This window comes from Apostichopus japonicus, chromosome 8 (genome assembly GCF_037975245.1).
Source record: "Apostichopus japonicus isolate 1M-3 chromosome 8, ASM3797524v1, whole genome shotgun sequence".
NCBI lineage: Eukaryota > Metazoa > Echinodermata > Holothuroidea > Aspidochirotida > Stichopodidae > Apostichopus > Apostichopus japonicus.
In genome coordinates, this window is record NC_092568.1 from 42,909,379 (window position 1) to 42,931,208 (window position 21,830).

Genomic DNA, 21,830 nt, shown 5'->3' on the forward strand with positions numbered 1-21,830 from the left:
GCCCTGATGCAGTCAGCTCTTAAAGGGCTTTCTCGGGAACAATCTCTATAATATACTCAGAAGTGTTAAACTGCTTTTAGTTTTTACGGACTGTGGAAAGATGATTTCATCGAAACATTGTTTGCAAGAAGAGACTAAGTTAGCACAACATGGTCACAGAACAATTAACGTCAACAAGCCAAACTCGCTATAAAAAATTGGGCAGGTTATTGTGGAACGCCGATTATAACAGAAATCTTGATTCCGTAAAATAATCTGTAATGCAAGAACACAAAAAGAAAGTGTTAAAGTTAAAGGAAGACACTGTAAAAATACAGGATTGGTGCACAAAATATCAATACAAATAAAGCAAAGTTTATGCTAATATTTTAAAGATAACCGCAATGTAGCTACGAGACGATATATGGTTAATGTATTTGTAACATACATTTATGGTCACATGTTACTATCTATCTCTTAAAAGTTGCTTGGATTTAAAATTGACGCTAATCTAACATAATAAACATGAAATTAGTAACCTAGTAACGGTATCACTGTCGTTATAATTATAACGTACTTACCTTGTGAGGACAGATCTACAGATATGTTTAAGAAGTTATATTGGGATACCATTTATGAACGTCTATACAACTTCATAAGGGGTAAACGAATCTTAAATATACTTAACTATGCCAACCCAGCAGGAAGATGTTTAGCGTTACATACATAGGCAGGGGGAGGCGATTTGTTTCAAATATTGGGGAACATTTGCTTGGGTGCAGGCATGTAGCATCCCCAAAATTGTTCGCGCGCAAAAACCAAACATTAGTTGTTTTACTTCCAAACACTTACCTTATTTAATTATTGTATATATATATATATATATATATATATATATATATATATATATATATATATATATATATATATATATATATATATTTTAAGCCCACTATGAATTCCGTTTAAAATTGTGAGATCGCGACTTGGCATCCACTTTTCTAGAGCCGAATTGGCAACGGCTTTTGCTTGTAAAGGCCGGGGAACTGGTTTGACGGACACTACATCGTGTGTAGCCTACGTCCCTCGTATGCATGTTGTAATAGTGTGTGCTTTCACATTGTATATTCAATGATCTGTGCTTTAATCAGGGAGCTGCTACTCTAAGAGTTAGAGTAGCAGCTCCCTGCTTTAATTATATCTATCAACACTGATTTATTTGCTTTTAGTCATTATTTGGCAGTTAGCCTAATTGTTAAATGTGTTTATATGTCAGGGGCGCATCAAGGATTTTCTAACCGGGGGCGCGAATTACTATCTAAGTGGAGCGCCACTATCGGTTCGCGCGCAGCGTACAAAAGCATTTCTTGTTTTGATACCCCCAGATCACCGGAAATGGCACTTTTCGGGCTTGAAAATGACCAAACAGATGTACACTTTTGCCTGAGAACCAAGAAAGGTGATTCTACGTCACGGCCCACAATACCCATAAGCCCCACTTTTCAAGATTTTAAGCCCATTATTTGTTCAGAATTTGAAAATTCACATTTCTCGTGAATAAATTCCCTTCAAAATATACCCATAATGTTGCACAAAATTTCATCTATGGACAACCAATATAGAAAAAACCCCTGCAACCCCTAACAGACCGGTCAAAATTGCACGAGTAGAGGGAAGTATGATGAAGAATGTTGGTCAGGGAATTTTCGAAAATTCAGACACAGTTAATTTATTGGTGTACAATTATTAAAACCTCTTATAACGGCTACTTAAAACTTCGTTGAAGGAAATGAAAAAATACCCGATATTTCCGAAACCGAACATTACACACATAGACAGTTTTGAGGCTGTTCATCCTGGAACGCCATTTTCATGCTCACTGATATATGATATGATATCTGCTGTTTGCTTTACAAGTTCGAATAATTGAAATGAGACTGAAATAAATAACTTTTATCTGTTTATAGTGCAATGCCCCACCAGTGGCGTAACGATGACCCTGTGGGCCCGGTCCCTGGCCCAAAGGGGCCCACATCAGGAGGTCCAAGCAAGGGTGTCCGCAGAAATATTGACAAGGGGGGGGGGGGTAGTATGTCATATAGGTGTAACACACTACATTATATTATCTAAGCGGAGCGCCATCATCGGTTGGCGCGGAGCGTACGACGATTTTTTTTTGCCAAAAAATACTACTAGATCGTCGGAAAAGACACTTCCCGTACAAGTTGCATTCACACACATCGGTTATTTTGAGATCTCATGTCTTAGGATTTTGACTTTCAATAATTTCAGTAATGCATTCTGGGTCCGTATGCAATGAACATAACTAGAGAACTGTTTGTTGGGTGAAATAATTGAAATGTCAAATGCTTAACTTTTTTTTTTTCAATTTTTGATTTTCCAGGGGGTGAAGCAAGTGACCCCCCCCCCCCCCCACTGTATGGAGTATAATGGAGACTACTGTTCAGATGCAGTAATCAAACCTAAGCATATAGGCTAATTTCGGCTGAAACTTTGTCTCCATCTAAGCCTAATTTCCTGCAGCGACGTAGCCAGGAATTTGAAAGGCGGAGCACATTTTGCGATTGATATGGGGAGGGTCTAAGGGGAGCGGCGTTCCCCTCTTATCCTGAGATACTTATGAACAATTGAAGGTCCTTAGATGCGATCTGGTGCAATGTTTTGCCAGTTTCATCATTATCATATGATATCATATTATCAGCAGATTTTGTTTCCTGTTTGAATTCTTTTACATGTTCCTTTACATATTATATCAGAAAGACAAACATAGTGCTCTTTCACAATTTTTCCAGTAGAATGATTCTTTTTTATTGTCCAATGTCTGGACTTTAATACATTTGACGAACTTAACTGATGGAGAATATAAACTTTCATATTTTGTAAGACAGCCAGATGTGCAGTGGCCTAAAACAAATATTATTATCGCAGTGTATTAGCAGTGTAATAAGCAGGTGCGTAGCGAGGAATTTGCCAAGGGAGGGGCGAACATGTAGGCAAATTATCAGAGCCGTAGATTCGGTATTGGAAACTATCTAAGCGCCACCATAAGTTGGCGCGAAGCGTACAAGACAATTTTTGCCGAAAATGCCTCCCAGATCGCTGGAAATGGCACTTCCCATGCCTTGCAAGTTGCATCTAAGCATTTTCTATTTGAAATTCCTAGTGATATCATAAAAACGTACAAAAAATGCTCAAGGGGGTGGGGGGGGGGGCTGGTACGCGCCTGGTAATAAGTATTTATAGGAAGTGCGTATCATGTACGATTGCTAGCTTAGCTTCATAACATGCTGTTCGTGGAACAACTTAGGACGTATCATAGAAAGGATGAGAACGAACGTTGTCGACGTCGTTGTGTATACGGTTCGTGACACTCCATCGAGTGCAGTTGAGAAAAATTTAGCTAAATTAAATAAATAAAATAAAAGTTAAATTTAGCTAATTGTATCTGCCAAACCATTACCTCCATGGCCAAACTAAGTCAGTAGCTGAATCAGTAGGCTTGAATGTTACTACGATTATAATCGAGTTAACGGAACTGACGAGTATTCAAGATCAAAAAAGCACTGACAAAATACCATGCTAAAAAAACAACACTTTTTAACACTTTTTCGACACTGAAAGGGGGAGCAGTTGCTCCCCTGCTACCCACTGGATACGTCCCTGATTTCCTGTGCTTATTTACTTACCAGATACATCGAAGACATCTTTATTCTTACTTTTTATTATTATATTTATATGAAAGCCATGCAAACATGCAGTACAGTGTCCTTGGGATTTCTTTGGATTTGTCGGGACCTGATCTTAGGAAATTGCAAAATCGGGCTTGGTCACACTCCAGGTAGGTCAGTGCACAACCTCTAGACGTCATTAATACACAACCTGATCATCGGGAAGCGATTAGAGGGGTGGGCGTACGGTTGTGGGCCCGCGTTTTCATGCAGATGGGAACAATCTCAAGAAGTGATGGGTGCGTCCGCCCCCCCCCCGCCCATGATACGCCCTTTGATCCACTACATGATATTCACAGGAGATGTGCTCAATTCTCCAATAGCATGCGGAATTTATTTTTAGATTCATTGTAAGAGTTACGGTACTAGGTTTGGGGTAACAACTTGCATTACAGGTCGGAGTGTATAATATTTTATCTCTGGATGACAATGTTGCATCGAAGGAAATAGGTCTAGTGCAGTTCGCATATAGATCCTGGCCTAATACCGAAATGTGTCATGCTCCCCGACGACTCGGTCGAGTTCGAGACCAGCCACAGTTGGTTTCATACACACACACGCGCGTTATGATAGACCATATATAGTAGGCCTATATATAAACATTAGTGAGAGAGGAAAAATGTAAAGGTAAAAAATGGAGTTGTCGGTGTAAGGGGTAGGGTGAGGGGCACGCCCCTTCCGAATTCCTCGATCCGTCACTGGCTACCATGTGTATATAATAGGGATCAGCGCTGTATTTATGACTGTTCCTCTTTCTCTTCCCCGGAGTTTTGGCGTTTTCCTTCTACTCCCTCCTTTTCTCCCTTTTCCCTCTTTCTTCTTTTTCTTTTCCCTTCCTTCCTCTCCTTCCTCCTCTTTCCCCTCACTTTTCCCCCTTTTTTTCTTCTCTCTTTTTTTCTCTCCTCTTTTTCTTACCCGGGGCGCGCCCCCAACACCCCCCCCCCCTGGATACGCGCTGTATGCGTAGCCTACTGTTTTCATCTTCTTTTCTTTAAAGTAAGGTTTACTATCATTTGGATAGTTTTGAACTGCCTCCGAGGAGATTAGCTGTGGTTATAGAAGGTCCAACCCTCTTTAACTAAATTTTAGGCTAAAGTTAACAAATAAATAAAATTTGCTAAGTGCATCAAATGAACTTTCCATTCATCAACCACTATCATGTAGTCCTCGGTAGTGACAAAACATACCATCCGAGTCAATTCGTTCTTATTTATACCTTGGTGTATAACATAAAGACAGCGTACCGCCTCCTATTTTAGGCTTATATATGATACAACAAAGTTGGTGATCAATTTCACACAAACACTCGGGATTAGACCCTAATCTGCCGGTGGATTAGTTAAACCAGCTTTCCCTTGTAAAAAAGGATCTGCTTGATAGCTCGACAATTGGGAGAAATATTCCCAGAGCAACCTGGTGCAAAACCGTATCCTTTCATGTTACGGCTTGTATGATTGGCCGTTATCCCATCCTAAATGCTGGTTTATCCAATTGAATTATACTTGTTATGTGATGAACACCACCTGTAAGTTCAAAGTTCATTGTGCTTACTCGCCAACAAGTTCGCAATATTCACAACCGTACCCATATGTAACTGTCTGTCTATGAACAGAAACTGGCTTCCCTAGATGTTACTCTCTAACACTAAGGATGATTTCTTCCTATCAGAGCTTCAGGCCGAGGAGGTAAATGTCCGAGCATCTTTGACGAAGGGCTATAACTTGAAGATGTATTGATTATTATAAAAAGTAAGCAAAAGGCAGGCCTTATTTTGCCAGTAAGCGGAGTACGACAAAAATCAGGAAACATGATTTATATGTCATACACTGCTATACACAAACTGCGTACAGTAGAGTACTGTCTTAGTAGTGTTACATGTAACTAGGCCTACAGTGTTGTATATTTTACGCCCAACACGAATCTGCCTAACGGGTAACGCGAATTACAACAGAGATGATGCTAATAGTATTACTAAGAATTACTGTCTTGCTCGATCACAAGGACAACGACCATCAATATAGTTAAGTAATGCAGTTTTTAAACCATTACTAAGAACAAACACACAGGGCCTAGGCTAGAGAAGAGTTAACATACTTATCACATTCACTAGCCTAGTATTGGCAGTGTTGACTGGTTAACTAATAATATTGCAAAGTCCAATGAAGATGAAAAGTTTCACATAGCCTAAATTGGTCATTCATAATGCCATAGTTTAAGTTCTGAAGTGAAAAGGAAGGAGCATATGGAGCCCCCCTCCCCACACTCACACCTACAAACGTGTACAAACAAAAACATGAAATTAGTTGCTACTCATCGTCATTCAGGAATATTTCAGCATGTCTTCAGATTCAATCTTGCATTGTATTTTTACGCTGCCATTTCAAAATCAAATATTCAAGTGGACCTTGTGAAGCTAGGCTAGGTTACATGAGTCATGTTGTGAACTATCTTAAGATTATACAGACTATTTCAAGGCAAATTTATTGCTGAATAATTTATTTCATTTTGAGAATTTATTTGGTCTCATATTAAATCTCATTTTAGTTTGTTCCCAGCCTAAACACATTGTTAAAGTTTCCTAGTCAGAACTGTGGGTTAGAACCCATTGCTTCATGAAAAAGAAGAAGAGGAGATTTTCTGTGAGTGGTGTAGTCAGCTCAGGTGACTGGCAGCAGATAGTGAAATATCCAAAACAATCACAAAAGTTTCCCCGTTTGCTAACATTGCTCTGTATCATAGGTACCTGTCCATTATGCATTTAATATAAAACCCAATTGTACTTTTGAATATGCCTCAATTTACACTGTATGTACATTTGTGAACTAGTACGAATATGAGCAAGTGCTGGACTCACTGACTATCTAGCTGTTCTATTGCACTTGCACTAGGCCTATCCATAATTGTTCCAATCCAGTTGTGGTATGACACATGCAGTAACCCTGTCCATGAATGTTCCAATCGAGCTGTGCTATTACACTTGCACTAACCCTCTCCATGAATTTTCCTATCCAGCTGACCTATTACACTTGCACTAGCCTATAATGATCTTTTCCACAGCTATGTACTGTCAAAGTTGTTCAGCTCTTAGGCTTTTAGTTGAATTTGTTTTTGTAGAAACTAAGTTTATTTATCCCTTACAATTAGATGGTGATCTACCTGTTCTGTAAGGATTGACCAATCACATGTTCTTTTCAAGATTCATTCAAAGCATATTATTTGGTTGAAACCACATCCTCGTAGTATTTTGTGAGGCAAGATATGAATTTATCAACTTTGCGGATAGTTTTTGAACTTGTAGACTGACAACAGCAGAGTGAATGATGTCATCAGGGCAATAGCTCAAAAGTTTCTACAGTACCCTTGAAAGAATCCAGCGGCATGTGATTGGTTCATTATCACACGGACATAATCACGTAGGGTGAGATAGTTGTTGTTTTTAGGACCATTTTCAACCACCTAAATCCCCACAACTCCCATGAGTGCTAGCATTATAGCTGCATGGGCTTCTGGAGGATTGACCAAATAAGCAGATACTGGGGACGAACAGGTTGGCTCCTTTTAGTTGTTAAATTTCAGGAATTTTTTTTTTGGCATTTTTTTCTGTATGAATTTGATCATACATGATTGAACACATGCCTACAGTATCCCTCTTATTATTAACTTAAAATGAGCCAAAAATAGTTGTATGCAATATATATAGAACCAGAAGAATCAGTTAGAAATACCTTTCTTCTACTGTATTTACTGACTATTTTTACATTATTTGTTTTTTCCTTAGGTATTATCTATTATGAAGGCAAGGATATCGGTATGCTGAAAACTGACGTGATGGTCGTGATGTGGTCTGATTGGATGAAAGCAAGATAATTTTTCCAATGGTAGTTTTATCATTACATGGTACATTCTCATTAGAACAGGTCTAACTTCTACAACTCCGCACAGTAGGTCAGAATGTTATATTTAGAGGAACTTCAAATCAAAAATACACCTGCATTCCCTTTTACAACACTCAGTGCATAATATTAACAAGAGAAGAATGCTTCAGAACAATTTAACTTTAACTCACAGGTAGAGATGACCTTCCAGTGGAGAAATGATGCATTTTGCTTACATTTCATCCATTGGATTAAATTATATATCAAGTGATTCTGTGCAGAATATGAAAGCACAATGTCTAGTAGCAATGCATCTGGTATCAGCTCCAGCTCTGAAGCATCACTGTCATCATCACTGCCAGACAAGGAGACCAGTTTATGCACAGCCATTTTTGACTATCATGCTCAACATGGGGATGAATTGACACTAAGACAAGGTGATCTTGTGGAGATTATCTCCAAAGATCATGATGTGACAGGAGATGATGGCTGGTGGAAAGGCAAGGTAAATGACAAGGTGGGGGTCTTCCCAAACAACTTTGTAACAACGCCCCATACTATACCTAATAAACTCAAATTATATGGAGTCCAAGAAATAGACTATTCAGAAATCATCCTTAGTGAGATGATAGGAATGGGGGGGTTTGGTCAGGTTCACAGAGGTTTCTGGACGGGCCAAGAAGTTGCTGTGAAAGTTGCAAGAACAGATACTGAAGAGGACCTTGATCAGATTGTATCCACAGTAACTCAGGAAGCTACACTCTTCAGTTTACTTGCGCATGCTAACATTATTGGTTGTTTTGGAGCTTGCCTTGTAAAACCTCATATATGTCTTGTGCTCGAATATGCAAGAGGGGGTCCTCTTAGCCGTGTGCTATCTAACAAGAGGATGGGCCTGCCTCCAAATGTTCTAGTAGACTGGGCATTTCAGATAGCTGAAGGAATGCATTATCTCCATGAAAGAGCTGTTATCCCAATAATTCATCGGGACCTCAAGTCCAGCAACAGTAAGTAACACCTCTTCTCATTTATTTAACCCATGAAGAGCTGATGAAACAACATAACTACATAACATAACTATTTTCAATATCAAATGTTGTTTAAATGATGTGGGGAAGTGACCTTGCTTTCTGAAAACTATATGTACTAGTATTTTGTTACCCTTTCATTTCGGGCTAGACACTGCAAGGGATACTCTAGGGAAAATGTATTTTTGATTTGATAAAATAGGAGTTCTGTGATCTTATACAGTACTGTGATTGTTTAACTCATCAAAATCAAAATTCTTCAAATTTGTACAATTTTGTGCTATTTACTTCGAATTTCTATGATTTTATACCATTTCACAAATCCTACAACAGGGCTTGACATAAGCCTAAAAAATGGCAATGCAAAAATGCCATTGGTAGGTAGGTTCCAATTTATGAAGGGCATCATGTCAAATGGGAAGGGCATGATGGCCTTAAATGTATCTGAGGAAGGGCACTGATGGCATTTTTGGTCAACACAAATCTTAGGTCATTTTAGTGAATCAGAAATACGGAAAACTTTTTAATGCTCACGTTGTTAATATTCAGTATACAGTGCAGCGCAAAGTGACTTTTACCTTGAAAGTCCCGTACGTACATATTAATAATCAATCACCCCTTTCCTTATGTGGTATGTGCTGTATGACATGATACGTCACTACTTTTTACAACTAATTGTTGACATATCTTTTCCAAAGTGAAGTTTACTATTTCTATTAAGGGGTTCTTTTATTAACATTCCTGCCTAATTTATTGCAGAGTACCAAAACTTAAATAGATCTACTAAATCAATCACGTTTCATTCGACAAGTCAATTTACTGTGAGATTCTCGCATACAGTCAACTCAATGGAGAAGTCCCATTGACTTACTGTGTGGAAGTAAAAAGAACATTGAAGAGCAAAGTCCTTGTGTAGGAAGCATAAAGAATGATCTCAACGACACTTACGTTTGAACTGTATGTAACAGGTACGAAAGTCCGCCGAAACTCTTGAGAAAGTGAAAGAAATCGCAGCATCAAGCTAATGCATTGCTTAGGATGAATCAAACAAAATCTCCCCAAGATTTTCGGGTTACTCTATAGTGTAACTTGGTGTACTACTCGCAATGTACAGGGCACTGACGGCAAAACATAAAGGACATGATGGCAAACTTTTGCTGTTGGCGAGGCGTATTTTTCAGGGGCACCTGTACCCTACGTAGGCAAACAGCAAGGGCACAACAGCTTTTTGCCATCGGTGCCGTCTGTTATGTCAAGCCTTGATACAAATATTCAACAGCAAATTTTTGTACGAAATTCACAAATGATCGCGGTTTCTGCGATCAGTTTTTTATCGTATCAAATTGTGTAAAATCGTTGAAAAGGACACTTAAATTTCAAACATTTTTTTCATGATTGAATCTGTGTTTAAAATTTATTTTGAACAGAATTTCTGTGTTATACAGTCAATGCAAATCTAGACTAGTTTATACCAACCATTTTAGGAACGTCAAGTTGCCAATGTAATGGAATAAATTGACACAATACATTTCAGATGGACAACAATGAAACATTTATGGCTGTATGATATATGCATTGAGCAAACAAGTGTATTGATCGTTCATTTGAGTGTACAACGTGAGAGACGAAAGAGATTAATTAATATATATTTCAAAGTTTGGAAAATGGAAGTAATAAAGAACCAAAGGTGTCTGTTTTGCCGAAATTTTATCGGTGCAACAGATTACAGTGCTGTGAATCCTGTCAAACTAAATTGCACCATTTAAGAGATTGTTGCTAACATAAATTAGGTTTCTTTTCATTTATTGGATTGTATTCTAAGGACATTTGTGGGGCTTATCGCTATGTGCTTATTAAAACACTGTATTAGGCCTACAGTGGGGAATTGAAACCCCTTCAAAACAATGTTTGTTGGTATTTTGACAATAATTTCTTTTGTCTTAAGTAACGTAATATTTGTAGAAGTTTTGAGACACTTTCTTCCTAAAACAAAATCTGATTCTGTTGATGGAATATGTGGTTTATAACATCTCTTTGAAGTAAGAGATTATATTGATCAGTTCACAACAATGAGAACTGCAATCAGAAAGAGAGAGGGCCTCTAACAGTAAGGTCTATTCAGAGCAGGATTAAGGTTTAAAAAAAGAATGTCGGATAATGCAATGGTACTGAGAATTTACGTTGCATATAAGCAAGCCTTCTGCTGATGATGTTCTCTTTATTGTATACTACAGGCCTAGGTATATTATGCGGGGAGGGGAAAAATAATAAAGTTGCGGCGGGGAAAAGAACGGTTCACGAACCATTGTGCACTTCATAGCAACAACACACACAAATTGAATCAAAACATACAGGCAACCTGTATCAAATTTAACTATTTATTGCATGGACTTTCCCAATGTTAAAATTAAACTTATCACAGTATTTTATATAACATTCATTGGTTTAAGTCTTGATTTTAATCAATCTCAACTGATTGATGTTATATTAGCCTTACATTCTCACACATGTTGTTTCAATTGCTGTGTGAAAGTTAAAACAATATCTTAAATAAGAACAAGGAAATGACATTGGAGACGCTCACCAAAACTGGTCATGGTAATTCAACACAGCAGCACCAAATTAAAACACATTTCTTAAAACAATAGTGCAAGTAAACACTAACATCAAAATATTCAGCATCTCTATCATCCGAAAAAGGCATAAAACACAACTGACAATCCAAACAAATAGCAGTGCATATGACAATAAAACATATTGTCTCATAGTCTCCGTTTATTTTCTCTCATTTCTGCTCAAGTAAACAATTATCAGGGCAAGTGAATTCTTGAAGCTACTTGCCCGATTTGGCAAGTGGAGTGTACTGTACGTTTACGCTGTTACTGTTTAGGCAGGGTACACATACCTGTGCTAGTAGTACACACAGTACAGTGCTGATTACATTCAGTAGATCATGTAGGCCCATCTTTCCTGTGGTTGGTTTGAGACAGGGTGAAAGGGATCGAGGAATGAAAACTAAGGCCTATGAGATTCCAATACAATGATTTTCATAGGAAACCATAAATAGTGAAATATAGTATGATAATAATGTAGAATGAGAAACATTCCAATGGCTGGTGTTAGATAACGGTGTGAGTTTATAATACTTTTAATAGGGTCCAGCTTGAAAATGAAAGACACGTAAACAACACTGATTTTTCCTACTTTATTTTCATTCTTATCAAATCTTTAAATAAGTTGCTGCAACAGAAAAAATATAGATGGAAAAATCGTGGTCATAAAACCGCAAATAGTAGGCAAGGCTAGTGTCCATATGCTTCATGTTCGTGTCGTACAGTAAATGCTGTAAGTATCAGTTGTGCACAAATTCTCGGTATACCTGTTTTTGCTTATACCAATGCACCCTAGTAGTTTGTTACAGTAAATCGCTGTGGATATCATCTTTAAGGTGATTTGTGAAATGCGTCTTGTAGGTAGCATGCTTGTGTATGGACATTGCAGCTCATGAAAGTAAATGCGACAGTAACATGCAGGAGCTTAACATGACAATGATGGCACTTTAATACACCAAAATTCAAAACAAAATGGAATCACTGATCTTTTGTAACATCATGAGAGATGTGTGTTTGTGGTATTTCCATTACTGTATGTGCTGGACTAATTACATTAAAGTAAAGTGATTCTATATGTACCGAAAATGGAAAAAAAATGTACATAAGATAAAAAATGTTTGATCATTTGGTGTTATGTTTTTCTTTATATTTCAATGAACCACTGGTGATGTTCATTGAAGAAATATGTCATTTAGCAAGCAAATGACAGTTGTAGTTGATAAAACTAATGGAAACAGCATTAAAATCGTAAAATTTGGGTTAAAATGTTGAAGCCCCCGAAAAAGTTTGCGTCCCGTAAAAAAAACTTGCGTCCCAATCGAAAACCAATTATGTTTATTGTATGACCTACTATTACTACTACTAGTGTAGTATCACAGCCTATACTTTGTGAATGTTATACACAATATAGGGTAGAAATGCTCAGTGCCTTAACTTTGCTATTTTTCAGGGGCGGCCGGGGGCGGCCCTCCTTTCGACCACCCTGCCGTTTCAACCCATTTTTACCCCCAGTCCCCCCTCCATCCGTCCTTCTACTTCCCTACTCGCCAACTCCGTAGTAGATCCGTGCTTTGACCTTGCAGCGATTCCAACAAACAACTCTTCAAAAATCCCAGTACCTATAGTGTGCATATCTCTCGCTAAATTCCAGTTCACTGTACTACTGTATGTACATGCCTGTTCGAGCTTCATTTCAACTACACATGCGCAAATCCTTAAAATCTGATCCAACATTTATCCTGGCTCTTTGCAAGCAATAATCTATACCAAAAACATAGTAGCTCTATGTAAATTGGTTTTTACGCAATGTTAGATTTAAAAAAAATCAGTACAGTAGTTTATACACGAATGTTGCGCCAAAATAACATTTACTGAAGCACGTGGTTAATTGGACCGCGAAATTTTTTTTGCAACAGAAACTACTGATGTTAAGAATGCACATTTTACATTAGCAACTATTACTACAGAGAGAAGAAACATACTGTGAGCTGAAATATCCTGTTCAGGATCAGAGATGTTAGCTTCCCACAAAATTCATAGATTGTCTCCACTCATTAACATTTTCTGATCAAAACAATGATTCAAATATTACGAAGCCTCTTCGCTGTCAAAATGTATACGTACTGTATGTGACAAGGCCTAACGTTATGATATTGGAGTGCACACACATGATAGCCTATACCGCAAAAAGCTTCACTATCTCTACACAGGGGAAAGTAAGTTGCAAGTAATTGTTGTTAAACAACATACTCCGTGTTCACTGAGCACTACAGGTGCAAGAATTTTCACAGACAATGGATGGGGACTTATAACCAATCAAATCACGGGAATTTTGGAAAAGCATCATTGTCTATTTTTAGCATGAAAATCTCTGTAATGGGGTGTTGTTAACCCTGAACCTTGCGTTGATTGTTATGATATATTTATTTTCAAACAAATTCAATGATCTGTTGGAGTAGGAGAAACTTTGCTTCTTGTAAGAAGTTGTGGTCTTTTGAAAAGAAATAATGTTCATTCCAAAATGTGTTTTGACAGTTTTGTTATGTTTTCCGTTGACCTAGTTGTGAGTGTGTATACTTGGGGTTTGTTTCTCAAAAAAAAGTTTGCGTCCGCGGGACGCAAGCAATTTGAAGATTTTGCGTCCCTGGCCAAAACATTGCGTCATGGACGCAGAATCCTGCGTTCGTAACAATGCTGTAAGTTGTAATCCATAAACCCTTGTAGACTTCTCCGACATTAGTGGTTGTAAGCGAGGCCGATCACGGTAATTGTAGAGTTCAGAACTGGATACAAATATACACTATTTACAACACTATGAACCGTGCGTAACATATATTTAATCAAAAGTACTATGTACAACACTGGAACCGTGCGTAACATACATTTAATCAAAAGTACTGTGTACAACACTGGAATCGTGCGTAACATATATTTAATCAAAAGTACTATGTACAACACTGGAACCATGCGTAACATATATATATTTAATCAAAGTACTATGTACTGGAACCATGGGTAACATATATTTAATCAAAGTACTATGTACAACACTGGAACCGTGCGTAACATATATTTAATCAAAGTACTATGTACAACACTGGAACCGTGCGTAACATATATTTAATCAAAGTACTATGTACAACACTGGAACCATGCGTAACATATATTTAATCAAAAGTACTACAGTATGTACAACACTGGAATCATTCGTAACCTATATTTAATCAAAGTACTATGAACCGTGCGTAACATATATTTAATCAAAGTACTATGTACAACACTATGAACCGTGCGTAACATATATTTCATCAAAGTACTATGTACAACACCTCGTGGCCAACTCAACCAGCCTTCTCTACAAGCGAGCCAGGGCTCGCCGACAGCGAACATGCATGAGTGAACAGAAAGATTAAACTTTTGTTACAAAAGTAAAGGGCATCATTCCTATATCGTCTTAGCATTTCGGATATGCAAATGAGGGATTAAGGTTAAGGGTGAGAGTTAACTTTACAATTGAATACAGTCGTTTGCAGGCCAGGAAAAAAGGGGTAACACGGGAACCTCGTTCCCGGGAAATTTTAGTCACTCGCGGGAAATTTTGGAGCAAAGATAAAAAAATAAATCTTCATCACTCGCAGGAAATTTTGGAGCAGAGATAAAAAAAAAATAAAAAAACAGACAGCAAAAACATGAAGAGGGAGGAAGAAAGAAAGAAAGATGGGAAAGGGAAAAATGAAAAGAAATAAGACGTGTCCGACAATAAAACATCATATGTGAACCATTAAATTAGCACATTAAACTCTATTACTACCGATTTACCGTCAGTCACTATCTGCGGGTCAATATAGGCCTACGTGCACTATGTAACCTAGGCTACACCAAATATCGAACGTTACTTGGGCTCAGCATGTTACGGGTCTTCAAAATTATTCTGAAATTTTTGTTATTTATTTTTCCTTCAAACGATGATTGTGAAGGTTCCCATTTTATTTTTCCTTCAAACGATGATTGTGAAGGTTCCCATGTACAAAATCTTACCCTTATGCATTTCACCTCATTTTGTTATAATAATTATAACGATTTAATAAATTTTGAGCCAAAACCGCAGGGAGTATATCCAGTTTAAATCCATCTTTGCACGGGACTGTATATTATTATAGCCTAGGATACGGTACTTGTACACACTCATGTGCGGTACTTGAGAGTTGATGCTGTAGTGAAATGGATTCGTTTATTAATGCGGGGGGTTCCACGATGTCATTTATAGTTATCTTTCGCCACTTTTTTAATTTTTAAGATTTTTGCACGAAAGATTGATATTGTACGTATTGAAAGTACATTTTCTGGAGTTAACAACAGCCGATTAACGATATGAATAAATCTGTACTATTCTTATGCATGTAGTTCATAATCCCGTATTTACGTAGCCCCTATGTTACATTCTTATTGTCTGAAGTTCCAAACACGTGGTGACTTGTTGATAGTTAAAAACTTTTCATTGTGAACTTTTGAACTTGAAGGGGTTGCCCTATTCCAATATCATGGAATAGTGGTGAACTCCCAATTTCTTTTTGTGTACGGATTACTAGTTTAATCCACGTGCGAACGTGATAATCTAATATCTTACGTCGAGTATGAATGAAGGATGGTGTGGGTTCCTTTTTTCCAAGTTTTGTGCTTTTCTTTTGGAAGTGTATGTTAAAACACAACGGCCCTAATACAGCGTGTTATTTTTTATATTTTTTATAACTGTGCGTGTAAGAGTATGTACATACTGTAGCCTAGGCTATGCATATTGAATTTATGGCATTGACAGTCTCGTAACTAAGTGCTTTGAACCATAGACGAAAGTTGGTGAAAATACCGGTTGTAGTTACGATACCGGGAATCATGTTGCAACAAAACGACTCATGTGCTACCGTAACACATGTGTAATACACTGGCAATCACTGTAAAAATGGGCCACCAAATCGCGTCAATTGGGTCTTCAATTTTCAAAAAGCTTCAGCTTCTGAGGGGGCACATCCCCCACAGACACCCCCTACAATGCGTTCCGCGGGAAATCCGGCTTTGTCGGATTTATGTTCCAGGGAAAAAAACATTTTTTCTGACCGTGGTCGTTTGTTATTTCATTAAACATATAGTGGGCCATCAGTCTTTATTATAAGATGTTACAGTGGTCATAAAAAATAACTGCCTCATGGCCTGTATTTATTTAGCTCCATGGTCATGTCAGAGTGGCAATGCATTGGTAAGGTATACAATATGAATTAATCCTGTTAGATAGTACAGTAGGCTGTGCTAGTAGAGATACCGGTTTTCTTCTCGACTTAATCCTTCTTCTATGTTAGTCTTAGGTTTCATCACTGGACAACTATTTTCTTATATTAGGACTTTTGAAACAAGATTATTTCTCAATTGAATATACAATAAAGGTGGTACCTGTATGTCAGTGTTCCTTTGATCAACTTCATCAAATGACAGTCGGAACTTGAGCTAATTGTTAGTAGCCTGGGTCTTAGTGCGATATTAGTGGCCTAGTAAGAGACCTACAGTAGTTCTACTGTTATTAAGTTAGAGTCAGAGAGAGATTGTGAAGATGATCAAAGGTCTGTGATACCAAGTGTACGGTAGTATTATATGTGACCATAAGCTAGGATTTGCACATTTAGTCACATCGACGATCATCCATCGATGATCATCCATTCTTTGAGAAAGGAGAGCCTCGTTGGTACTGAATCTGCATTCAAGTCTTGACGAGCCTCAGCCAGTTGTGTCGAAGATAATTATTTTTCACTAAGCTCTGTAACCTTCCCATCATCCTTAAAATCCGAAATGGTAACTCCTATCATCAAAAATCATTCTAGACACTTCAAAAAGTATCGTCCAATCTCTAATTGAAAAAAACTAACGGATTGAAAAAGCTGCTTCTCTGCAACTTCAGGAATATATATGTGCTAGTCACTTCATAACTCCCTCCAATCTGCCTACAGTACCAAAAGAATCATTCAATGGAAACTGCCCTGTTATGCATCTTTAATGATGATCTCCTCGCCACTGACAACCACAGTGAATCTCTTCTCCTCCTCCTCGACCTTAGTGCAGCTTTTGACACTATCGACCACCAAATTCTGTTGGATAGGCTGCACACCGAGTAAGGTTTTGAATGCAGTACTCGTAATTGGATACAATCTTATTTCACAAACTCGCCGACTGTTACCATTAATGATAAACATTCTTCACCCCGCTATCTTCAATATCGAATTACACAAGGATTAGTGCTTGGATGACCTATATTCACATATTATACCTTCCATCTCACATCTCACGGTCTGCAACCTGGATGAATTATGAAGGTGAAACACAAGTTAATGTGTCAATGAATATTGATGAAAAGGATGATACCTGTAGTATTGGGAAACTTGAATCATGCATTAAAAATATAAAACCTTGGTGTTTATTTATTTATTTATTATTTATTTATTAAACTTTATTTTGAGAGGGTAACTCGTTTAGCCGAAGCTAATCTTCCACGAGGCCCTCGTACAATACAAAAATAAATAAATATCAATTAAAATATATAAGTAAATGTTGCAAATTAAAAATGCTAAATGAAATATGAAATTATGAATGAGTAAAAGCGAGTAAGATTCTTAAACTACGATCAAAATGAAATAAGAATATTATTAATATTAAAATTATACAATATGTATAAAATCAATAGAAACAAAATCACACAAATACTGATCTAAAACTTTCGAATAAAACGAGGAGAGCAATAAAACATGTCATTACTTGATAAAACGTTGAACTAATCTTTTAAAACTACTTAAGCTGTTTGCATTTTTTATTTCATTTGGTAGTGCGTTCCATTGTTTTGCAGCAATGTGGGGGAATCTTTTCCTGTGGAATTCCGTTTTTCCCCCAGTTAGAAAGAGCCCAGATGATGTAGTTGAGCGTAGGCCATATGTATGTACATCATGAGTATACTCAAACATTTCTTTCATGTAAGACGGGGCAAGTCCGTGGAGTGATTTATATACCATAACCAGCCTTTTCATATTAAGACGTTCATTGAAAGTATGCCATCCAAGTCTTTGAAAAAGGTCGCTGGACCTTTCATCATAAGTAGCATCTAGTATTATTCGGGCTGCACTTTTTTGAAGCTTTTCTATTCGGTCAATATATCCCTGGTTGCATGAACCCCATGTGAGATTACAATAATCCATGAATGGCTGAATATAGCCATTATAGTATAACACACATGTAGGGATGTCGATAAATCGTTTAATTCTTCTTAAGAGTGCTATTCTACTACTTATGGTATTACAAACAAAATCAATTTGATCATTCCATGTAAGATTTGCATCAATCCTGACACCTAGAAGCTTCTCTGATGAAGTATTACTTAGCAGCTCGTTATTTATCATCACATTTAGATTGTTGGATTTTGGAGTAATTTGCTTATGCTTAGAACATATTAACATGCTTTTCGTTTTCTCAGTATTAATAACCATCTTGTTTTGCTGGTCACACCAATTGTATATATGTTTAGCATCTTCATTTAATTTAATAGACAGCTCATCAATACTCTTATCACTAACATGAAATGTAGTATCGTCTGCATACATATCCGCAGAACAATGTGCAAGACATAAATCTAAATCATTAATATAAAGTAAAAATAAGAGTGGCCCTAGAATTGAACCTTGTGGTACACCACTTGTAACGTACATTGGGGTTGATCTTTCCCCGTTTGAAAATACACTTTGTGTTCTGTTATACAGATATGTCTGAAACCATTTAATTGATGTATCTGAACATTGGTAAATTTTCATTTTTTCTAATAGGATATCATGATCTACTAGGTCGAATGCTTTTCTTAAATCTAGCATAATTGAGCCAATTAAATATCCTTCATCAATATTTTTCATCCAACAATCTATCAAATTAAGCAAGGCCGTTTCACATGAATGTTTGGCTCTAAACCCAGACTGAGTCACCCTTAGCAAACCGAAATTATCTACATATCTATATAATTCATGGTGAACATGTTTCTCTAAGATTTTTGACACTACTGGAAGTACCGCTATCGGTCTATAATTAGCTGGGTCTAAGGGGGACCCGCTTTTATGAATCGGGATAACTTTAGCCGACTTCCATATCGATGGAAATACGTTTTCTCGAATACTAAGATTTAAGATATGGGTAAGACTTGGTGCAATATATCGTGCACTTTTCTTTAAAATGTAGGCACTTAATTCATCCGTACCAGTGGCTTTAGTAGTGTCAAGGTTTTTAAGATACTTAAAGACAAACTCATGTGTAACTTCCGGTATATTAAAACAAGCGTCTATTGGTAATTTAGTAGATACATATCGATTCAAGGATTCATGTCTTCTGTTTATAGGTTGTTTGTTGTCTTCATCATCATTTACATATTTGTTTGATACAGAAGTAAAAAATAAATTAAAGGCATCAGCAATTTCTTTTGCATCGGTTACACTCTTGCCATTTAGTTCAAGGAGTGTTGTTTCGCTTGAATTTGGGTTATTAAATGATGATTGAGCATTTCTTAAAATCTGCCACAGTTCTTTTGTATTTCCACTGTTTTTGGAAATAGCACTTTTAAAATAATCCTGTTTAGATTGACGAATAAGGGATGTTGTTTTGTTTCTCCAAAAACGATATAGCGTAGGTTCGTTGGCTTTTGCATTGTCCCTATTTTTTATTGCAGATTTTATTTCTGTGTTCATCCAAGCAGGTTGATACTTTCTCTTAATCCTTTATATTTTCTGAGGGGCGTGCTTGTTTACGACACTAATCAATGCATTTTCCCATATTTTAAGTGCCTTTTCTTGATTTAATTCAGAAATTATACTGTGCCAATTGAATGACCGCAGGTCTTGCAAAAATAATTCATCATCTATATTTTTCACTGCCCTATATGTAATTGAGGTGTGCTTTTTGTTCTTTGTTTGTTTCTCTTTATGGCACAGGGAAAAGTACACCGGAAAATGATCGCTCAATCTGATATGTGGTACTTGAATATTTTTTACCATTTCACTATCAGTAGTATATATATGGTCAATTAGAGAGCATGTGTTTTCGGTAACTCTGGTTGGTTCCTTCACCATTTGTTTCAAGTTAAAATGATTTACAGTGTGTTCCCATGTCTTATTATTACTTTCATTTAAGATGTTAAAATTAAAATCTCCTATGACAACAATATCTTGACATGTACCATATGGTATATTTAACATGTTATGAAAGGTGTTTATCCATTCAGCTCTAGCACTCGGGGGTCTATAGATTAAGCATAGAAACATATTCTTATTAAAGGGTAGCTTGATTTCTAACCAGATAACTTCCATGCTGTCAACTTCAAATTCTTTACGCCTAACAAATGGTGTGTCATTATTAATATAAATAAGAAGTCCCCCACCTTCTTTCCCAACTCTATCCCTTCGTACAATTTTAAATCCTGGTATGGTTAATTCATGATCAAAATATTTCTCATTTAAAAATGATTCAGTAATAGCTAAAATATTTAAAACTTTATCATCATGAGTAATTAGGGTTCCCAGCTGATCCATCTTTGGGTGAAGATGTTGGATGTTTATAAATCCAATTTTGAGTCCTGTATTTTGTCTTACCTTACAGTTTATAGAATATTGTACACTTGTTAGTTGGTGAGTATTGTTATCAGTTCCTTTTTCCTTATCGGCGTCTGGTATGCTTACGGCACTCTCGTCATGGCCATGATTCTATCGGTAGTAGCAATTGCGTTCTTTATGACCCAGACGGGAGCAAATCCGACATTGAAGTGGGCGGTCATAGCGGCAGTTTGTGACAACATGGTTGGATTCGCCGCAGTTGTAGCACCCACGGTTTGAATGATGGGTGTGGCGTTGATCGTAGGTTTGATGATGTGATTGACTCCTGTTGCTTGGTTCTGCATGTCGATGTGTATGGTTGCTGTGGTATCTTGTGTGCCCGTTGTGGTTCTGGTTCCGTTCAGTATGGTGTCCGTCTTTGCGGTGATTCGAATAATCGTGTTCACGTTGGTGATGATGTTGTGATTCACGATGGTGTCCTGAGAAGTGTTCACGCTGTTGCTGACGTAATTGGCGGTGGTGTCCCGAGAGACGTTGCTGGTGATGTGATTCTTTGTGGTAGTGTGTGTATGGTACGTCCTGATCTTTATCGTGAATTCGAAGGCAAACTGGACCAATGGCGGTGTACTTTTGTCGTAGTTTTTTTGAACCCTTGCGACTAAGGTGGATACCATCATAAGCAAACAGGCTAGTATCCGTTTCACCATCGCCATATGAAAATGATGTGATATTATCGATGTAACGACAGTCCAACTTTGTGGCTAAATCCTTTAAAGAATCGTTTAGATCCAGAATAGCATGGGCACACTCGTCTCTCCGTGGACATGGACCAGATATATGGATTTTAGTATGTCCGCAGCTAACCCGAGTAGTTGTGATTAAATCCTCAAAATCATTTAGGATTTCGCTTAGTTTGTCAGATTTTTTAACAACGTCATTAGTTCCCACATGGATGATTACGTGACTTACG

The 21,830-nt window shown here is 37.3% G+C and overlaps 1 protein-coding gene across 4 annotated transcripts in view; it reads left to right on the forward strand.

Moving 5' to 3' along the window:
* Nucleotides 1–5,308: 5,308 nt before the first annotated feature.
* The window catches only part of LOC139972107 (mitogen-activated protein kinase kinase kinase 9-like), a 67,348-nt gene continuing 50,826 nt past the window's right edge, over nt 5,309–21,830 (forward strand). For 3 of the 4 annotated variants that reach the window (XR_011794584.1, XR_011794585.1, XM_071979043.1), the window contains exons 1-2: nt 5,309–5,476; nt 7,507–8,610. Coding sequence is in view for 2 of the 4 variants with exons in the window: in XM_071979043.1 (XP_071835144.1) it covers nt 7,899–8,610 (712 nt within the window). In the remaining 2 variants the exon portion in view is untranslated. The remainder of the gene's footprint in view (nt 5,477–7,506; nt 8,611–21,830) is intronic. The other variant, XM_071979044.1, reaches the window with a different exon arrangement.